At 39.2% G+C, this 19,771-nt stretch overlaps 2 protein-coding genes across 2 annotated transcripts in view; one reads left to right on the forward strand and one right to left on the reverse strand.

Moving 5' to 3' along the window:
- MetRS (methionyl-tRNA synthetase 1) overlaps positions 1-17,545 on the reverse strand; it is a 28,631-nt gene extending 11,086 nt beyond the window's left edge. The window contains exons 1-15 of the mRNA XM_034982670.2: positions 17,356-17,545; positions 16,986-17,106; positions 16,419-16,572; positions 15,558-15,701; positions 13,579-13,676; positions 12,829-12,945; positions 10,077-10,193; positions 8,683-8,758; positions 5,708-5,835; positions 4,901-5,005; positions 4,326-4,503; positions 3,304-3,468; positions 2,247-2,348; positions 1,372-1,489; positions 362-432 (exon numbers count right to left, since the gene is read on the reverse strand). Coding sequence (XP_034838561.1) covers positions 362-432; positions 1,372-1,489; positions 2,247-2,348; positions 3,304-3,468; positions 4,326-4,503; positions 4,901-5,005; positions 5,708-5,835; positions 8,683-8,758; positions 10,077-10,193; positions 12,829-12,945; positions 13,579-13,676; positions 15,558-15,701; positions 16,419-16,572; positions 16,986-17,106; positions 17,356-17,458 — 1,797 coding nt within the window. The 5' untranslated portion in view covers positions 17,459-17,545. The remainder of the gene's footprint in view (positions 1-361; positions 433-1,371; positions 1,490-2,246; positions 2,349-3,303; positions 3,469-4,325; positions 4,504-4,900; positions 5,006-5,707; positions 5,836-8,682; positions 8,759-10,076; positions 10,194-12,828; positions 12,946-13,578; positions 13,677-15,557; positions 15,702-16,418; positions 16,573-16,985; positions 17,107-17,355) is intronic.
- The window catches only part of LOC117994799 (protein KTI12 homolog), a 239,271-nt gene that overhangs the window by 44,094 nt on the left and 175,406 nt on the right, over positions 1-19,771 (forward strand). The window lies entirely within an intron of this gene.

Raw genomic sequence — 19,771 nt, forward strand, 5'->3', positions numbered from 1 at the left:
CAAATAATGTAGTAATTACCCTCCTACGTTTGTATGAAGAAAGCACCGAACTGAGCCCACTTAAGTACCTACTGTAGTTGGATTGCGAAGGTAAAGCGGCAATGGGCAGGGCACATAGTTCGTACAACCGATAGACGTTGGGGTCCCAAGGTGCTGGAATGGCGACCCCGCACCGGAAGACGCAGTGTTGGAAGACCCCCCACTAGGTAGACGGACGATATTAGACGAGTCGCAGGGAGCCGCTGGATGGCGGCGGCGCAAGACCGTGGCGTGTGGAAGTCCCTACAAGAGACCTATGTCCAGCAGTGGACGTCTATCGGTTGATGATGATGATGAGTGTAGTAAAAAAGTAAAATGATACCTGGGCGTCAGTTCCGAACACTCCTACACCTCTCGACTTGGAGAATTTGCCTTCCTCATAATTCAGGTATTCTGAAACAAATATCGTAAGATAGATCTGTGACCATGTCTCATTAACATCAAATGACGTCAAAAAACCGGTCAAGTGCGAGTTAGGCTCGCGCAAGGAGGGTTCCGTACTACGATCGTATCTTTTCGACATTTTGCACGATACTTCAAAAATTATAATGCATAAAAATAAACAAAAATCTGTTTTAGAATGTACAGGTGAAGACCTTTCATATGATACCCCACTTGATATAGTTATCTCACTTCGAAAGTTGAAAATACTAATTATTAGTTCATGACCACAATTTAATTTTTTTTGTGTGATCTAACCCTAAATTCACGGTTTTCAGATTTTTCTCCAAATGTCAGCTATAAGACCTACCTATCTGTCAAATTTCATGATTCTAGGTCAACGGGAAGTACCCTGCAGGTTTCTTGACAGACAGACAGACAACAAAGTGAAGTGAGTATAAGGGTTCCGTTTTTCCTTTTGAGGTACAGAACCCTAATGACGTAATTTCGATGTTAATGAGACATGGTTCCAGCGCAATGGCAATTTGCGGGACTTATACCCAACTTTATTTTATTTTATTTATTTTACACTTTATTGCACACAACACAAAGTAAACAGTGAAAAAACACAATACAGGATCTTAATCTATATATATAAAAGGAAAAGGTGACTGACTGAATGACTGACTGACTGACTGACTGACTGATCTATCAACGCACAGCTCAAACTACTGGACGGATCGGGCTGAAATTTGGCATGCAGATAGCTATTATGACGTAGGCATCCGCTAAGAAACGATTTTTGAAAATTCAACTCCTAAGGGGGTGAAATAGGGTTTTGAAATTTTGTAGTCCACGCGGACGAAGTCGCGAGCATAAGCTAGTCTAATAGATGTAGCATGCAAAGGCGGCCTTATCGCTAAAGCGATCTCTTCCAACTTTATTACAAACCTGTGGCAAAAATGTGGTCCACCAACGAGTATCCTTCGTTGACTCCTATAATGGTGGCCGGGAACATGATACCATGGAACGGCACGTTGTCTTTCGCCATGAACTGGTATAGCTTTATCTAAGAAACGAAAAAAAATTTAAGTAGACCTTTAATAGTGTGGCTAATTCCGTTGTACACAATCTCTAAACTAAACTAAAAATGCACGTATAAATCTATTGCTATCCCTTTCATAATGTTGCTTGCGGAAAAGGATAGCACTAAATTTAGACCTGTTCATTAAGTTTAGTTTAAAGATTGTGTACCAGAGAATCGGCCCCAATATGTATTTTATTTAGTTTAGTTAGCTATTGGTATTTAGGTTTATTATAAACACTGAACCAAAAGCTTAATTTGCTATAATCCGCTGAAACAGCTCGAATCTGTATCGTGCAACATGCAGCATGCGAAATGCACCCAGTGGCGTGCAAGTCATAGAGGCATAGATGCACTGCTTACCCCAGTTGTAATAGCTCAATGTATATTTTTCATTATGACCTGCCAGTAAACAGGTTCCTACCTAACTAATGCCTACCCTGGCTTCAAACCCTGTGCACGCCACTGAATGCACCGCCCGCCCTCCCACTGCTAAACATGCAGGAAAAAGCATTCATCCTGCATGTTCTGCATCCTGCATCGTAAAGCCTGCATCAATCATTATTACAATCTCAATTGTTCTGATTGGCTACATTTATGTGATTCTTGTCGCAACAATGCATTGTAGCCAATAGTGAGCGAGCGTCAACCAATCAGCGGTTATTGCGATCGTGACATTGTAGCTGTCATTCTCCCGCAATCGCGCAGCAGGTTACACCCTGTATATATATATTATACTCACATCATAGTCCTTGTCCCTTTTCCACCATTTCTCGTAGTTGTGCGTGGCGCACTGCGTGATGCTGAGGTACCCGATCGGCGCGTCGAACCAAACGTAGAACACCTGGACAAATTCATAGTTATATATGACTATGACTGAATATATATATGTAGGAAAGACTGAAAGTCTTTTAGAAGATAATGATGATAATGATTGACGGATAAGTCAGGATTACAACATATTACTTTAAGCCTTCGTGGGCGTACTAACAACAATCTCGCACACTACGAACAAACCAAACGTAGAACACCTGAACAAATTCATAGTTTATACAATGAACCAAAAGCTTAATCTCTACATAGTATAAAATAAAGTCGCTTCCCGCGTCTGTATGTATGTATGAACGCGTAGATCTTTTAAACTACGCAACGGATTTTAATGCGGTTTTCACCAATAGATAGAGTGATTCAAGAGGAAGGTTTATAGGTATAGTTTGATTCTCAAAAAAATAGAGATCCCTAGAGAAATTGTAATAATGTGAATTAGGTCGGAAAAAATTCCACTGATTTGAGAGTTTCCGAGGCAATGACACCTCAATGACACCACATTAGTATCTACATTGCACCCATGCGAAGCCGAGGCGGGTCGCTAGTGTAGGTATAATCCGCTGAAACAGGTCGCATCTTTATGATGCAACATGCAGCATGCGAAATGCACAATTGTGCATTGTAAAGTGCACATCTCCTGAGGATGCTCCGGTTTTGGGGCGAAACGTGCGTCGAGTGTGTTTTGGGATTTGTGTGGTGGTGGTGCGTACTGCTTGCCTGGTGGCTGCTTTTCCCTGCATGGTTAGCAGTGGGAGGGCGGGCGGTGCATGTCGCATGCCGCATGTTGCACCATACAGATTCACGCGCCATGTTTTTTAAAACGCACATTACTTCCCAAAAGTTAGTGCCCGGCACACCCCCAAACCCCCCCCCCCCCCCCCCCCCCCCCCCTCCAGGCCTCCAGTATAGGAGGCGGACGTCCTAATCACTAGGCTATCATGGCTTTTTATTGACAAAATCCTTATACTAACCTTACTGGTATATCCAGGCACTGGAACGGGCACCCCCCATTTTAAGTCTCGTGTCAAAGCACGCGCCCTCAGCGAGTCTCTGAGCCACGCGCGAGTGACAGCTCTAGCAGGCGGCGACCACCCACTTTCTGTGTTGTTGAACCACGTACGGATTGAGGGCTCCAACTGGCAATGGAGTATACAGGGTGTTAAAACTATGTACAGCTAATGTACTGCGACAGGTAAGTTGTATTTGGGCACTGAGAAGCGACAGGTAACCTATATTTGGTATTTGAGATGGACAGGTAATTTATATTTGGCCGTTGAGATGCAACAGGTAACTTATATTTGGTTACTGAGATGTGACAGATACTGCAGGCGATGTACGGGTATTTGTGTCCTAGCCCTTAGAACCACTATATGTTTTTTTAGCTTGCTCCTCACCTCAGTAATGGACGGAATATAAATGATCTGTGGTCAAGTTAGTACTGCTAGAACATAATACAATAACTTACCTGCCATCACACAATGAAATTTAACTTACCTGTCACAACTCGATGATCTAACCTATCATACCTTTGCATATGAACGACCAAATTTAACATATCAATAACCAAATATAAGTTACCTGTCGTCACTCAATGGCTAAATGTAAGTTACCTGTCAGGAATCAGTGTAGTTAAGTAACTTACCTGTCCTAACTCGATGAACAGATGGTCGCTGGGTCTAGCAGGTCTGTGTGAGCACACTTTGCAGCGCCGCTCTATCAGTTATATAGCGTTTATGAGTTTTACACATTTATCGCACTGATCGCCCCGAGCACTGTCGTATAGACAACCTGGGTGGCCAGGTGCCTTCTACGAATCTAGACCAAAAAGAACCAGGAAGGGACTCTAAAGTCACTCTTCAAAGTAACTATCATAATTAAATGAACAAACATAAGTTACCTTTTGCATATCAATGACCAAACATAAGTTACCTTTCGCATATCAATGACCAAATATAAGTAACCTGTCAGAAATCAGTGAGGTTAAGTAGCTTACCTGGCCTAGCTCGATGAACAGATGGTCGCTGGGTCTAGCAGAGGGTCTGTGTGAGCACACTTTGCAGCGCGGCTCTATCAACTCTATGGCGTTTATGAGTTTCCCACATTTATCGCACTGATCGCCACGCGCACTGTCGTACAGACATCCTGGGTGAGGGCAGGTGCCTTCTACGAATCTGGACAAATAGAAATAGATTTTTTTTAGGGTTCCATACCTAAAAAGGAAAAAAAGGGACCCTTATAGAATCACTTCGTCGTCTGTCTGTCTGTCCGTCGTGTCTGTCAAGAAAACCTATAAGTAAAACCTGAACCTATATAATGAATTCTAGCCCCATAAATTACCACTATACAAAAAATCATGTCATTTCATTACTACAGTCCAAGACCGTATTAATAAATCTATTTATAAAAATGATTCGCTGAATGTGTTGCTGATCGCAAATCTCGAGAACAGCTGAACCGATTTCGCTAATTCTTTTTTTATAATATTCCTTGAAGTACGGAATGGTTTTTTTGGTTATGGTTAGGCGGTACGAAGTTCGCCGGGTCAGTTAGTTACAAATAAATACATACCTATCGGCCAAGAATCTTTGGCAGTTTTCGCAGAACAGCTGATCCACGGACTGATTGCTGACAAAACCATTATCCATTAGTTTTAAGAACATCCTCTGTGCAATTCTGTAATCAGGATTTTAATAAAAATTAAAAATATAAACCCATGTAATCTCAATATATAAATTAAAACTACCTGACTATTCATAAGCACTTTTAAAAAGTTTACATGAATAAAAAAACATTCTATTCTATTATAAAAGACTGATCTATCAACGCACAGCTCAAACTACTCAACAGATCGGGCTGAAATTTGGCATGCAGATAGCTATCATGACTTAGGCATCCGCTAGGAAAGGGTTATTGAAAATTCAACCTCTAAGGGGATGAAATAGAGGTTTGGGAGATTGCCCATTTTCTTAGGAGCTTTGGGCCCCCCCCTAGTTTAATTGTTATGTTACCATGGTTTTAATTTTATTTTGTAGACAAATAATTACCTTTTTATATTCTGCGAACGATTTCCATTTTATTCACCCTGGTTATAAAGAAATCTTTTTTTTATGCTGCTGATATTGAGGTTATTTTTAATTAATTCTTCTTCAAAATAAATTGATGTTTACGATTCTAACTGTAATTGTGGATATTTTCAATAATAGAGTGAAAGAAAAGTCGTAATAAAATATATAATCGTAAAAAATAACACATTTTTAAAAATTAATTTAAGTCCTGACACGACGCCACATAAGAGGGCCCGTTCACGGGCGATCTCCTTTGTGTAGTCCACGCGGAAGAAGTCGCGAGCATAAGGTAGTAATTAAATAAACTCACTCAGTTTGCTGCTTAGTGCTCGTACGGCCGAAATAGTCAAAGCCGATATCGAACCAGCGATACACGGAGTCGTGGATCGCGAAGTATTTGTCACAGATCTCACGCGGTGTTATGCCTTCTTCCAACGCCTGAAAATTATTCAATTTATGAGAAAACTATTTTTTTTTTTTGATATTTCAAAGCTATCTGCAATCAGTCATTTGATGGACTTTTATCAGATTTTTATGAGTGCATTCAAGGTAAGATAAAAAACTATGGGCTGCCCGTATTTGAGGTGACCGTCGACTCGAGAAGAAGAAAAAAACCAGCCAAGTGCGAGTCAGTCTATATGACATATTTGCTGACAAATGGGCTGACCTCATGGGTCAGATCTTGCACTTTTGTGAAAATTTATAATTTTGCTTTTTAAAATTTATAATTTTAACAATTTTTGTATGTATGTTTATGTTAGTTTTTACTCGTAGTTTAATTAGTGTAATTGGCTTTATGGCCGTTCTAATTAAATAATAAATAAATAAATAATAATAATAATAATGATAGTCGTATTTTTTCAACATTTTGCACGATAATTCAAAAACTATGATGCATAAAAATAAATAAAAATCTGTTTTAGAATGCACAGGTAAAGCCCTTTCATATGATACCCCACTTGATATAGTTATCTTACTTCGTATATTGAAAATACAAATTATTTGTTCATGACCACAATTAAATTTTTTTGTGTGTGATCTAACCCTAAATTCACGGTTTTCAGATTTTCCCCCTAAAGCCAACTATAAGATCTACTTAACTGCCAAATTTCATGATTCTACGTCAACGGGAAGTACCCTGTAGGTTTCTTGACAGACAGACAGACAACAAAGTGATCCTATAAGGGTTCCGTTTACCGTCCTGGGCGGTCTACTCGGCTTCTGGAGTGAGCTTGGATGGCTGGAGTGAAGACTTCAGCGGGGAGGGGCAATGCACGCACAACAGACGGAAACGTTTAAGTGCGGAAACCAGCCCAGAGCGAAAAGAAGAAAGAAGAATAAGTGTTCCGTTTTTCCTTTTGAGGTACGGAACCCTAAAAAGTATAGATTTGCTCGCAAAGTGGCTCTACTTCACCGATATTATTAAAACTTTAGAATAGTCTTTTAACACTTGGCTTCAATTTTGACAAGTTACAAGTTTGCTATATATAGTCTGTACTATGTACGATTTTAGTCGTTATTTTTGTCGGTGACCTGTAGGGCGATTTGATTTATGATTTACTAGCTTATGCTCGCGACTTCGTCCGCGAGGACTACAAAATTTCAAAACCCTATTTCACCCCCTTAGGAGTTGAATTTTCAAAAATCCTTTCTTAGCGGATGCCTACGTCATAATAGCTATCTGCATGCCAAATTTCAGCCCGATCCGTCCAGTAGTTTGAGCTGTGCGTTGATAGATCAGTCAGTCAGTCAGTCAGTCATTCAGTCAGTCAGTCAGTCAGTCAGTCACCTTTTCCTTTTATATATTTAGACTAGCGTATGCTCGCGACTTCGTCCGCGAGGACTACAAAATTTCAAAACCCTATTTCACCCCCTTAGGAGTTGAATTTTCAAAAATCCTTTCTTAGCGGATGCCTACGTCATAATAGCTATCTGCATGCCAAATTTCAGCCCGATCCGTCCAGTAGTTTGAGCTGTGCGTTGATAGATCAGTCAGTCAGTCAGTCAGTCATTCAGTCAGTCAGTCAGTCAGTCAGTCAGTCACCTTTTCCTTTTATATATTTAGATGATTTATTTATTAATTTGCTTTCATGGTTACATGAAGCCCCGTTAGGGCATTGCAAAGTTAGGTACATTAACAATACATACATGCTAAATATATAATTATTATACAATTACATGCAAACTACGTGTTACATTATTTTATAATAGATTTTATCAGGTAATTATATAGGGCATTCATTTTGAATCGAAATTATTTTATTTATTGATCGCACTAATTAATTAAGTTTGTTATAATGTCAATTAGTTTCTTCTTTGTTAATAATTTAGTAATATTAATTAGGTACAAGTATGTTAATATAAAATAGTTTCGATTTTCAGTAAGAATGGGGCCGATTCTCTTGTACACAATCTCTAAACGAAACTAAAATAACAGGTCTAAATCTAGTGCTATCCTTTTACGCAAGAAACATTATGACAGGGATAGCAATAGATTTAGACGTGTCATTTTAGTTTAGTTTAGAGATTGCGTACAAGAAAATCGGCCCCTATGTGGCTAATTCCGTAGTACACAATTTCTAAACTAAGCTAAAATGAGACATCTAAATCTATTGCTATCCCTTTCATATTGTTGCTTGCGGAAAAGGATAGCACTAGATTTAGACCTGTTAATTTAGTTTAGTTTAGAGATTGTGTACAAGAGAATCAGCCCCTATGTCATATTAAACTTAAATTAACAGGTTATAGTAAGTACAACATACAACATTTGTTTGTTGTACAACGATTGTCTAAAACCTACAAATACAAATACAAATTATTTATTTGCTGATTGTAGGTTACATTTATAAGTTGTCAATTACAATTTTTGTTTCGAGCTACAATCTACCATACTATGGTGTGCAAATTTGAATAGGTACACAAATAGAATTATTAATAGGAATCCTTACTACAACAATAGGCAACACAACAATTATTTATTAATACCTCATATTCAAATATCTCATATTATTCATTATAATTAATTACATCAATTAATTACATAATAATAAATTAATTACATCAATCATTATTACAATCTCAATTGTTCTGATTGGCTGAATTTGTGCGATTCTTGTTGCAACAATGCATTGTGGCCAATAGTGAAGCGAGCATTAACCAATCAGAGATGATTGCGATCGTGACATTGTAGCTGTCAAACAACCGCGGTAGGGCCACTGTTGACATGACAGTTGACACAGACTTGAAATGGCGCGTGAGAACTCACTTTGTACGCATTATACTCACTTTAGTTTCGGTGGCAGTGCCATATTCATCGGTTCCACACACAAACAAAGTATTGTAGCTACACAAACGACAGTACCTGCGAAAATACATATACATATCATCATCACGATCAACCCATCGCCGGCTCACTACAGAGCACGGGTCTCCTCTCAGAGTGAGAAGGGTTTGGCCATAGTCTACCACACTAGCCATATGCGGATTGGTAGACTTCACACGCATTTGAGAACATTATGAAGAACTCTCAGGCATGCAGGTTTCCTCACGATGTTTTCCTTCACCGTTAAATCAAGTGATATATCATTACTTAAAACGCACATAACTCTGAAAAGTTAGAGGTGCGTGCCCGGAATCGAACCCCCGACCTCCGATTAGAAGGAGGACGTTATAACCACTAGGCTATCACAGCTTTACATATACACCACTAATTTTTAAGTATCATAAAAAAATGCTTATTCATAATTCGAATACTTAATAATATGTTAATGAGATGTTGAAGTTAATGAGAGAAAAAATTAATCCTAAATTATCGACAAAAATTATCATTTACTTAATTGGGCGAAATATTGTTAGCGTATATTATGACGTATACATATAAAATGTTTTTGTGTCCACACCACGTATCTAAATATAAAAACCGGCCAAGTGCGAGTCAGGCTCGCGCACCGAGGGTTCCGTGCTACAGTCGTATTTTTTCGACATTTTGCAAAATAATTCAAAAACTATGATGCATAAAAATAAATAAAAATCTGTTTTAGAATGCACAGGTGAAGACCTTTCATATGATACCCCACTTGATATAGTTATCTTACTTCAATAATTGAAAATACTAATTTTTAGTTCATGACCAGATTTTTTTTTTTGTGTGATGTAACCACAAATTCACGGTTTTCAGATTTTTCCCCGAATGTCTGCTATAAGATCTACCTACCTGCCAAATTTTATGATTCTAGGTCAACGGGAAGTACCCTGTAGTTATTGACAGACCGACAGACAGACACAACAAAATGATCCTATAAGTTTTCCGTTTTTCCTTTTGGGGTACGGGCTTATATCAAACATTAGGGCAAAAATCTGAAAACCGTGAATTTGTGGTTACATCACAAAAAAAATTAAATTGTGGTCATGAACTAAGTGGTCATATCACAAGAAAAAAAATTAAAATGTGTTTTGAACAAATATTGCTATTTTCGACATTCAAAGTAAGATAACTATATCAAGTGGGTTATCATATGAAAGGGCTTCACCTGTGCATTCTAAAACAGATTTTTATTTATTTTTAAACATAATAGTTTTTGATTTATTGTACAAAATGTCGATAAAATACGATTGTAGTACGGAACCCTCAGTGGGCGAGCCTGAGTCGCACTTGGCCGGTTTTTTATGATTGTTCTTACCTAGCAAAAATGTCAGCAGACAACACACAGCCAATTATGTTCCCTAAATGCGGCACATTGTTGACGTACGGCAGAGCGGATGTTATTAGCACATTCTTACGACCTTTTACTGGCAATCTGTAAACAATGAAAAATGAAAATGAAAATGAAAATCTTTTTTATTCGTATAAACTTTTACAAGTGCTTACGAATAGTCGGATGCATCTACCACTGGTTCGGAATGCCTTTCCTGCCGAGAAGAACCAGCAAGAAACTCGGCGGTTGCTCTTTTCAAATATTTGATATAGGTACAAGATTATGCCATGTATAAAATAAATTTGCAGTCCTGCGCGTTGCTGGAACGAGCTGCAGGTCAAATCCACGCTCTTTTATCATTTAGATAATCTTCAATTGTGTAATATGCTTTTTTCTGGAGCATATTTTTAATAGATTTTTTAAACTTGTGCAAAGGTAAGTCCAAAATAGTTTGCGGGATTTTATTATAAAAGGTAGACATGTGTCCGCTATAGCTTAACTTAACTGAAAACCGCTGCCGTGCCTATAGCGTACCGTAGCGTTATTGTCGTAGCTAACAACGGTTTTCAGTTATCATCTATGACGAACCACCTGACAACGCAACACTGCCAACTGGCAACTGACAATGCATTGTTTGGTTTTTTGGTAACTAGAAACGCAATAATTATGCCTTCTCTTTCTTTCTTTCACTGAAAGCTGAGAAGGAGCGGTTATTGGCTACCGGATTAGTAACTAAGAACTTGGTAAACCAAAGCCGACCTTATCTCTATTACGCTAAGGCTTAACTGTACAAGTACTTGTCCATTACACTTTGATCTATCATTCTAAATACAGTTAGCCTTAGAGTAATAGAGACAAGGTCCTCTTTGGTTTATCAATCTTCATGAAATGTTTTTGGTTAACTGGACTGTGGCAAACTATTCGTGCAGGCGTCCACTATAGTTTGACCTATGTCAATGATCAAATTAAACTTTACTGCTATGAACTTAAGGTTGTGATTACTTCACGATATTCATGAAAGTAAAATTGGTTTTATTTTAGTGAATATGCGCGCGCTAGCTATACAGACGGTATTGATACGGCAGCTAGCTTAGTTACTACTACGGAAACCGCTGCGCGTTGCGCATATTAAATTAGTTGAAACACAACTCTGATACCGATATTCGGCAACGGTTAACAATATCGGTATTGAAACTAAGTAACTGTTGATTAACCGTTGCCGTAAATAGCCAATAACGCCCATCTTTAATAAAAGGTAATACCAATACCCACAAATGACTTTTGGACTTTCCTGAGGCGGAAGGCAGCAATAAAACATGTAATACTAGCTGATGCCCGCGACTTCATCCGCGTGGAATTAGGTTTTTTAAAAACAGTAGTACCAATTCAGTATTTTGAATCAAACGAGAGCGAAGCGAGCGCGAAGTTTTATAATGTTTTTAAAAATCCCGTAGGAACTCTTTGATTTTCCGAAATAAAACCGGTTAAGTGCGAGCCGAACTCGTCAGTTCCATACCATCACAATATTATAAACTAGCTGATGAACGCGACTTCGTCCGCGTGGAATTAGGGTTTTTTAAAAATCCCGCGGGAACTCTTTGATTTTCCGGGATAAAAAGTAGCCTATGTCACTCTCCGGGTCTTTATCTATACCCATGCAAAAAATCACGTCAATCCGTTGCACCGTTGCGACGTGATTGAAGGACAAACCAACAAACAAACACACTTTCGCATTCATATAAGGGTACTGACTAGCTGCCCCGGCGAACTTCGTACCGCCGAACAGTCGATTCCTTTTCAGACAATTTAAAAAAAATTCTCTCCGTAAGAACCATCCTCGTACTTCAAGGAATATTATAAAAAAAAATTAGCGAAATCGGTTCAGCTGTTCTCGAGATTTGCGATCAGCAACACATTCAGCGATTCATTTTTATATATAGAGACTAGATGATGCCCGCGACTTCGTCCGCGTGGATTTAGGCTTTTTAAAATCCCGTGGGAACTCTTTAATTTTCCGGGATAAAATGTAGCTGTCTTTCCCCGGGATTCAAGCTATCTCTGTACCAAATTTCATCAAAATTGGTTGAACGGATAGACCATGAAAGTCTAGCAGACAGACAGACAGACACACTTTCGCATTTATAATATTAGTATGGATTATATATCTATTATGATGAACTCATCGCCGGCTTACTACAGAGCACGGGTCTCCTCTCAGAGCGAGAGGGTTTTTGGATGCTTTACACACCTTTAAGAACATTATGAAGAACTCTCAGGCATATGCAGGTTGGCTCACGATGTTTTCCTTCACCGTTAAAGCAAGTGATAGTTTCGGGGATAGCTTTCATCCCAGAGAAGGACATAGGCTACTTTTTATCCCGGAAAATCGAAGTTTCCTCGAAATTTTTTAAAATCCTATCTCACGCGGACGATTAGAATAGAATAGAATAGAATGTTTTTTTATTCATGTAAACTTTTTACAAGTACTTATGAATAGTCAGGTAGTTTTAATTTACCAATTTACCACGAATTCGCGGGCTCTAAAAATTAATACCTAGTCAAGAGATACAGTACGTGGCAGAAAATAATGTACATCGACCTTTAGAATAAGATTTCGGCTTTGTAGAACGTTGTCTCTGTCACTCATACCTATGTGACATTTTGTCAGTCTCAACAAAACCGCTATCTCTTTCTAAAGGTCGATGTACCGCGTACTGTACATAGTTTTAATACTTACATAGGTGTCTCTGGTTGGAGTGGTTCTGGGAGGTTCTTGACTCCACTCAGTAGGTTCTCTTTGGCCGCTTCAATTTCTTCTGGAGTAACTATTAACTCCGGAGATTCATCGGGGGACCTGAAAAAATTAAGTAAATAAATTATTAAAAACCGGCCAAGTGCGAGTCAGGTTCGCGCAACTAGGGTTCCGTACTACAGTCGTATGTTTTCGGCATTTTGCACGATTATTAAAAAACTATGATGCATAAAAATAAATAAAAATCTGTTTAAGAATGCACAGAGGTCCCCTAATGTCAGCTATAAGACCTACCTATCTGCCAAATTTCATGATTCTAGGTCAACGGGAAGTACAATGTAGGTTTCTTGACAGACAGACGGACAGACAACAAAGTGATTATATTATATTGACTATTTTTTTAAATTATTTCTTGGTTAATATATTATAGGTAGATAATTATTATGTGACATGTGATATTATATTATGTGATATGTGACTGTTGAACATTATAATTCTAAAAAAAATTTATATAATAGCTTAGTTATAAAATAGCTTATTAATAATAGATAATAAAAAAATAAATTTTGCATGCCCACTGTATGGCGGATTGTAGCTGTAAATAAACCACTGTAACACCATCATTGTACCTGCAATCGTGCAAATAAATGATTTGATTTGATTTGATTTGATCCTACAAGAGTTCTGTTTATACTTTTGAGGTACGGAACCCTAAAAATAACTGTTCATAATTACCCAATGGGCGAGACCATGTTGGTGATTTGTGGAACACCCAAAGCTGAGTTTGAGCTGAACGGACCGTCCACCGTACCCTCCCATTGGTTTAGGACTTCCTATAAAAATTAATAAGGTGTGTATTACATTGGTGTACATTCGGTTTTAGGCAGTGGTCCGAGCGCCGGCGAGAAAACGACTAACTATCGGCGATTTTGTCTCTCAAGAAACGCACAATAAATGTACATTCCGTGTAAACGAAAGAGATGCATATATTAAAAGTTACTCTCTGTACTGTTCACACTGCCGGCGACGACTCGCTTTACTAGTTTTGTCGCTGGACTAACTATCGGCGATTTTGTCTCTCAAGAAACGCACAATAAATGTACATTCCGTGTAAACGAAAGAGATGCATATATCAAAAGTTACTCTGACTGTTCACACTGCCGGCGACGACTCGATTTACTAGTTTTGTCGCTGAGCGACGAGCTTTCAAAAATAAACTCGCTCAGCGATATTTGTTCACCGATGCTCGCTCGCTTGAACGCGTGTAACGCGCGCGCAGGTTTGCACAAGACTGAGCGACCGCGGGCGAATCGCGCGAGTAATCGCTCGTCGCACTTGTACACTCGCTTATAGCCCGGCGACAAAACTATCGAAACTACACACTCGCTTCCCGCTTGTGGCGGTTACCACAATAGAAACTAGATGGCGCTGTTCAATCGATGACGTAGTCCCGAACAAATGTACCGCCGATAGTAATCGCACTAACGGAGTTTTCTGCAATCTGGACTATATATAGAAGTTTCAAGACATAACCGTCGGCCCAGCTGGCGCTACCGAGCACAACCAACCGCTCGGTGGGAGATCTCCCCTTTGGTACGGTCGAGCCTGCACACCGCTCCCGCACATTGGTGACCCCGACGTGATCAAGAATGGTCGCACACCTCAACAACCGACGAAATCAAGAATGGTCGCACACTACAACAGCCGACGTCATCGAAGATAAACCGCACACCGCCGCACTCCGCACTGGCGCATACGTGATCAAGGGTGATCGCATACATCGCAACACCTTTGGATCACACACCGCAAGCCCGACGTCTCCTCCAAACTCCAAGTCTACAAGCAGCAACAGCAAGCACATCGAGGCCTGTAAGACGGATGTAGCCACAGCTTCGGGGCACAATGGCTCTGCACTCCATCACCAGCTACAAGCGCCTTGGTCTACCGCTTCTCTGCATGGTTACCAGCCATTGCCCTCCCTTCACACGCCTTCACGCTACAACGCCACCTCTCTTCACTGCTTCACACTACGCGTTCGTCTCGGAGGGGAGTGATGTGGCGGTTACCACAATAGAAACTAGATGGCGCTGTTCAATCGATGACGTAGTCCCGAACAAATGTACCGCCGATAGTAATCGCACTAACGGAGTTTTCTGCAATCTGGACTATATATAGAAGTTTCAAGACATAACCGTCGGCCCAGCTGGCGCTACCGAGCACAACCAACCGCTCGGTGGGAGATCTCCCCTTTGGTACGGTCGAGCCTGCACACCGCTCCCGCACACGCTGATCGCCAACTCGTTTATAGTTTCTAGTTCTACTCGTTTTTCGTTTCTCGTTCATCGTCAGCGGTCGGACCACTGCCTCAGTCGGCGTCGAATTTTGGCCTATAATCAGTACCCTTATCATATCAGTACCCTTTATTATAAATACGAAAGTGTGTTTGTTTGTTTGTTGCTTTGTTGGTTTGTCCTTCAATCACGTCGCAACGGATTGACGTGATTTTTTGTATGGGTAGGTATAGTTAAAGACCTGGAGAACTTTTTATCTCGGAACCAGTTCCCACGGGATTTTTAAAAATCTAAATTCACGCGAACGAAGTCGCAGGTATCAGCTAGTAAGGACTAAAATCGTACTTTTGAGATGAAATTTGACACACAAAGTTAAAATGGCGCGTGAGAAGTCATTTTTTACGCGTCATACTTAGTAGTTACCTGAACAGCTTCGTTTTGTGCGAACTCTTGCGCCCATTTGATGATGTTGGTAAACTCACTGAGGTAACTCTGTTTGAGGGTATCTTTATGTGTGAGTGGGTACAGGGTACTCCATATTGATATGTCGGCTGCCGAGAGTTCATCCTGAAAAAAGAAAAAAAACCGGTCAAGTGCGAGTCGGGCTTGTACACGAAGGGTTCCGTACCATCGTACAAGATAATATAACACTATGCACTTTTAATTTTTAGGGTTCCGTACCTCAAAAGGAAAAACAAAACTCTTATAGGATCACTTTGTTGTCTGTCTGTCAAGAAACCTACAGGGTACTTCCCGTTGACCTAGAATCATGAAATTTGGCAGGTAGGTAGGTCTTATAGCTGACATTCATGGTTACATCACACACAAAAAAAAAATTGTTGTCATAAACTAATAATTAGTATTTTCAATTTTCGAAGTAAGATAACTATATCAAGTGGGGTATCATATGAAAGGTCTTCACCTGTGCATTCTAAAACTGATTTTTATTTATTTTTATGCATCATAGTTTTTGAGTTATCATGCAAAATGTCGAAAAAATACGACTGAATTACGGAACCCTCGTTGCGCGAGCCCGACTCGCACTTGGCCGGTTTTTTTTTTAATTTGCATGATGGCCATTTTAATGCGCCATCTTGGTTTTTAATATTTGTTGTTAATATAGCGGCAATAGAAATACACTCCGAGAAAATTTCAACTCTAAAAGGATAAAAGGACATAATGATCTCAGTCAGTCAGTTACTTTTTTTTTAATTTTATTTATTTATTTAAAAGAACAGTCAACAGGTTACAAAAAAATAACTTAATACTTAAATATCAACTTACCCCAATAATATATTTCTGCTTAGCCAACATTCCGTCAATCACAAGCAGCAGGGAGTTCAAAGCCTGCTTTAGGTCTGATGGCACAGACTTGCCCGTCAGCACCGCCGCTACCACTGGCTGCAGACGTGTCGCCTCCCATTCTAGGACCTGGTTGCTGAAAAAAATCACTACCCATATTGAATGTATAAATGCAAAAGTGTTTGTTTGGGGGTTTATTGGTTTGTCCTTCAATCAAGTCGCAACAGACCAACAGATCGATGTGATCATTTTATTAAATTTTATTAGCCACTAGCTTATGCCCGCGACTTCGTCCGCGTGGACTACACAAATTTCAAATCCCTATTTCACCCCCTTAGGGTTTGAATTTTCAAAAATCCTTTCTTAGCGGATGCCTACGTCATAATAGCTATCTGCATGCCAAATTGCAGCACGATCCATCCAGTAGTTTGAGCTGTGTGTTGATAGATCAGTCAGTCAGTCACCTTTTCCTTTTATATATATAGACTACAGGATTAGCCACACTGTATGCTAAACAAACGCCATTTCATTCTAGGTATAACCTCTCACCATTGTCCATGTTCTGATAAGTCAGGGTACAAGTACTGTGTGGCTGCATTGCTGCTGAAAAATGTCAGATCGGCATCTACCTCCAGCAGTGGCAGCACTCGGGGACCAGGGAACACATCATCTACGATGAAACCGAAAAACAAATCCTGAATCTAACATAAGGGCACTTTCTCATTGCTATTTAGATAATCTTTACTTAAAGTAATAAAACCTAGCAAAAACCAAAATGATGCAATAATAAGATCATAAAGAAATCAGCAAAGCACAGCTATACAAACAACAAACCCTACCAAATAATTTGATTAACAATTTTTCGAACAAAATAATCTAATATTTAATATAGAAATTAGAGTAAATATTGAAATAGTACCTTCCAAAGTAGCCTTGTGTAGAAGGAGTTTTTTACCGGCTAATTTTCCAGATATCAATAATTTCAACGTTGCTGTGTTGTTCTGATTGGTGTACACCTTCATTTTTAGTATATTTAAGTCTTTTTTCTATATAAAAATGTATTTTTTGCGATACATAACCTAAAAATACAAATTTGTAAAGTTGGCGGACCAAATGGGTAATAAATGACAATTGTTTTTTGACATTTTAATCCACGATCAGAATTGCCAACTTTATAAAAGTCTGTGGTCAATGCAGTCATCGCGGGTAACATTGTAAACATGCCAATCATGGTGAGTTGAATGGCTCAATGGAAATAATGCAATGGCATAAAAACTTGGATGGATAAAAATTACATTACTATCAATAAGCTGCAAAAACCAATAATTTTAAAATGAGACAAAAATACAATACTCTTCTAAAATCTAAGTAATCTAGCTTTACTATTGCTTGCCATTTTGAGTTACAATAGATGAAATATTAAAAACAATACATTTTGGATGTTTTTTTACTTCATTACAAGTTAGTCGTTGACTGCAACCTCACCTGATGGTAAGTGATGATGCAGTTTAAGATGGAAGGGGTATGGCAGGGCAAGGGCGGATCCAAGGGGGGGTCACGGGGGTCATGACCCCCCCCTGGGCTGCGTCCAGGACCTAGGTGGACCACTAATTAAAATTGTTAAACATAATGTTTTTTATATTTTTATATACCTAGATTTTATGTAAGTTCCTTCAATACTTAAGCAATTTAATATAATATTTTGTATGATGGCAAAAACATTATGTTCTTACGAACAAACGCATCCAAAATTTGAATTTTACCGCGCCGCCGCTACCTTTCATCGAGATGTCACATTTCGTGTGTCGTTCTTCAATGATTGAAGAACATCACACGGCACTTGCCCAGGGCCCACGATCGATTGGGGCCCAGTAGTCCCTGCCAGATCACCAAACTATAACAGACCAACCGATATTTTAATACCCAAAAACATATTTATTTCGATAAAATCAACGGTCAAAAAAGCCATCTCAAACAAAGGACCGTAGAGATTGTTAAATAGTCTTATATCCGATCTTTATTGCCTTTACGCAAATGATAGAATATTTCATTCTTTTTCACACTTTTTAAAAAATTCCCGACAGTAAAAACCTCTAAAAGTAAAAAATAATATGTATTATATACCTATAATGTATTGGTCGGATTGGTCCTTTACGTTTATTATTTATAGTAAAGTTTTTATTATCCAAGCGCTCGTTGCATCTGGGGACCCCTAAAGATAATAGAACTATTCTTTATACAACAGATGACTTTATAGTTTTTAGTACAAAATTTTTGGCATTTATCTATATCGTAATACAATATTTCTGACATTTATCTTTTCTTTTTTGTAAATAATGTCATAAATTTTGCGCTCGCTTCGCTCGCACGTACGGTTCCCTACGATTAAAAATCCCTTCCGAGATGCAAGCTATCACTGAGTAGTACCTACCTACCTACATTTGGCCGTGAAAAAGTACCTAACAAGATGATAGACAGACAGAAAATTTCGCGCTCGCTTCGCTCGCGCTTTTGCTCTGTATTAGTTGTTGCCCGCCCGCAACCTTGTCCGCATTGATTTAGGTTTTCAAAAAACCGTAGGAACTCTTTGATTTTCCGCATAAAAAGTGTATGCAGGTTTCCGGGACGAAAGCTTTCTTTGTGTAGTACCTGGTCAAAAAGATAGACCGTCAAATGGTAACAGATAAGTAGATAGACACGCTTTCTCATTTATAATAATATTAGTAGCTACCTTATGATTTTTTCGTAAATAAGTGAAAAATTTCGCGCTCGCTTCGCTCGCGCTTTTACTTTATATTGGTTAATGCCCGCAACTTCGTCCACATAGATTTAGTTTTTTAAAATTTCCGTGAGAACCCTTTAATTTTCTGGGATAAAAAGCCGTTTCCGAGTGTAAACTATCTCTGAATAGTACCAAATTTTGATTTAGAATATGGACTTTGAAAAGGTAACAGATAGATAGAAACATTCGCATTTATAATACGTCTTGAACGTGACTTATCTGCTTTCTTTGCCTATTCCAAGAAAATAGTACCTACTCTGTCAAGATCATAGGGGCCCCGTTATTCTAATGTGCCCAGGGCCTCCAATAGGTTAAAGACGGCCCTGCGTGCGGGTGTGCGGGGTGTCCCCCCCCAACCCCCGCTCGTCATACCCCGATTACCAACTCGACCTGTCGCAAGAGGTCGAGATGTTGTGACTTGACCACGACTATGTGACCCCCCCCTGGCACCAAAGCTGGATCCGCCCTTGTGGCAGGGTTTGTTCAATCAATACTTATAATAAATCTATAATAAAGGCCTATCGCCCGGTTTCTACACGGCATCGTAACGGAA

The sequence above is a fragment of the Maniola hyperantus genome, chromosome 27 (genome assembly GCF_902806685.2).
Source record: "Maniola hyperantus chromosome 27, iAphHyp1.2, whole genome shotgun sequence".
NCBI classification, from domain to species: domain Eukaryota; kingdom Metazoa; phylum Arthropoda; class Insecta; order Lepidoptera; family Nymphalidae; genus Maniola; species Maniola hyperantus.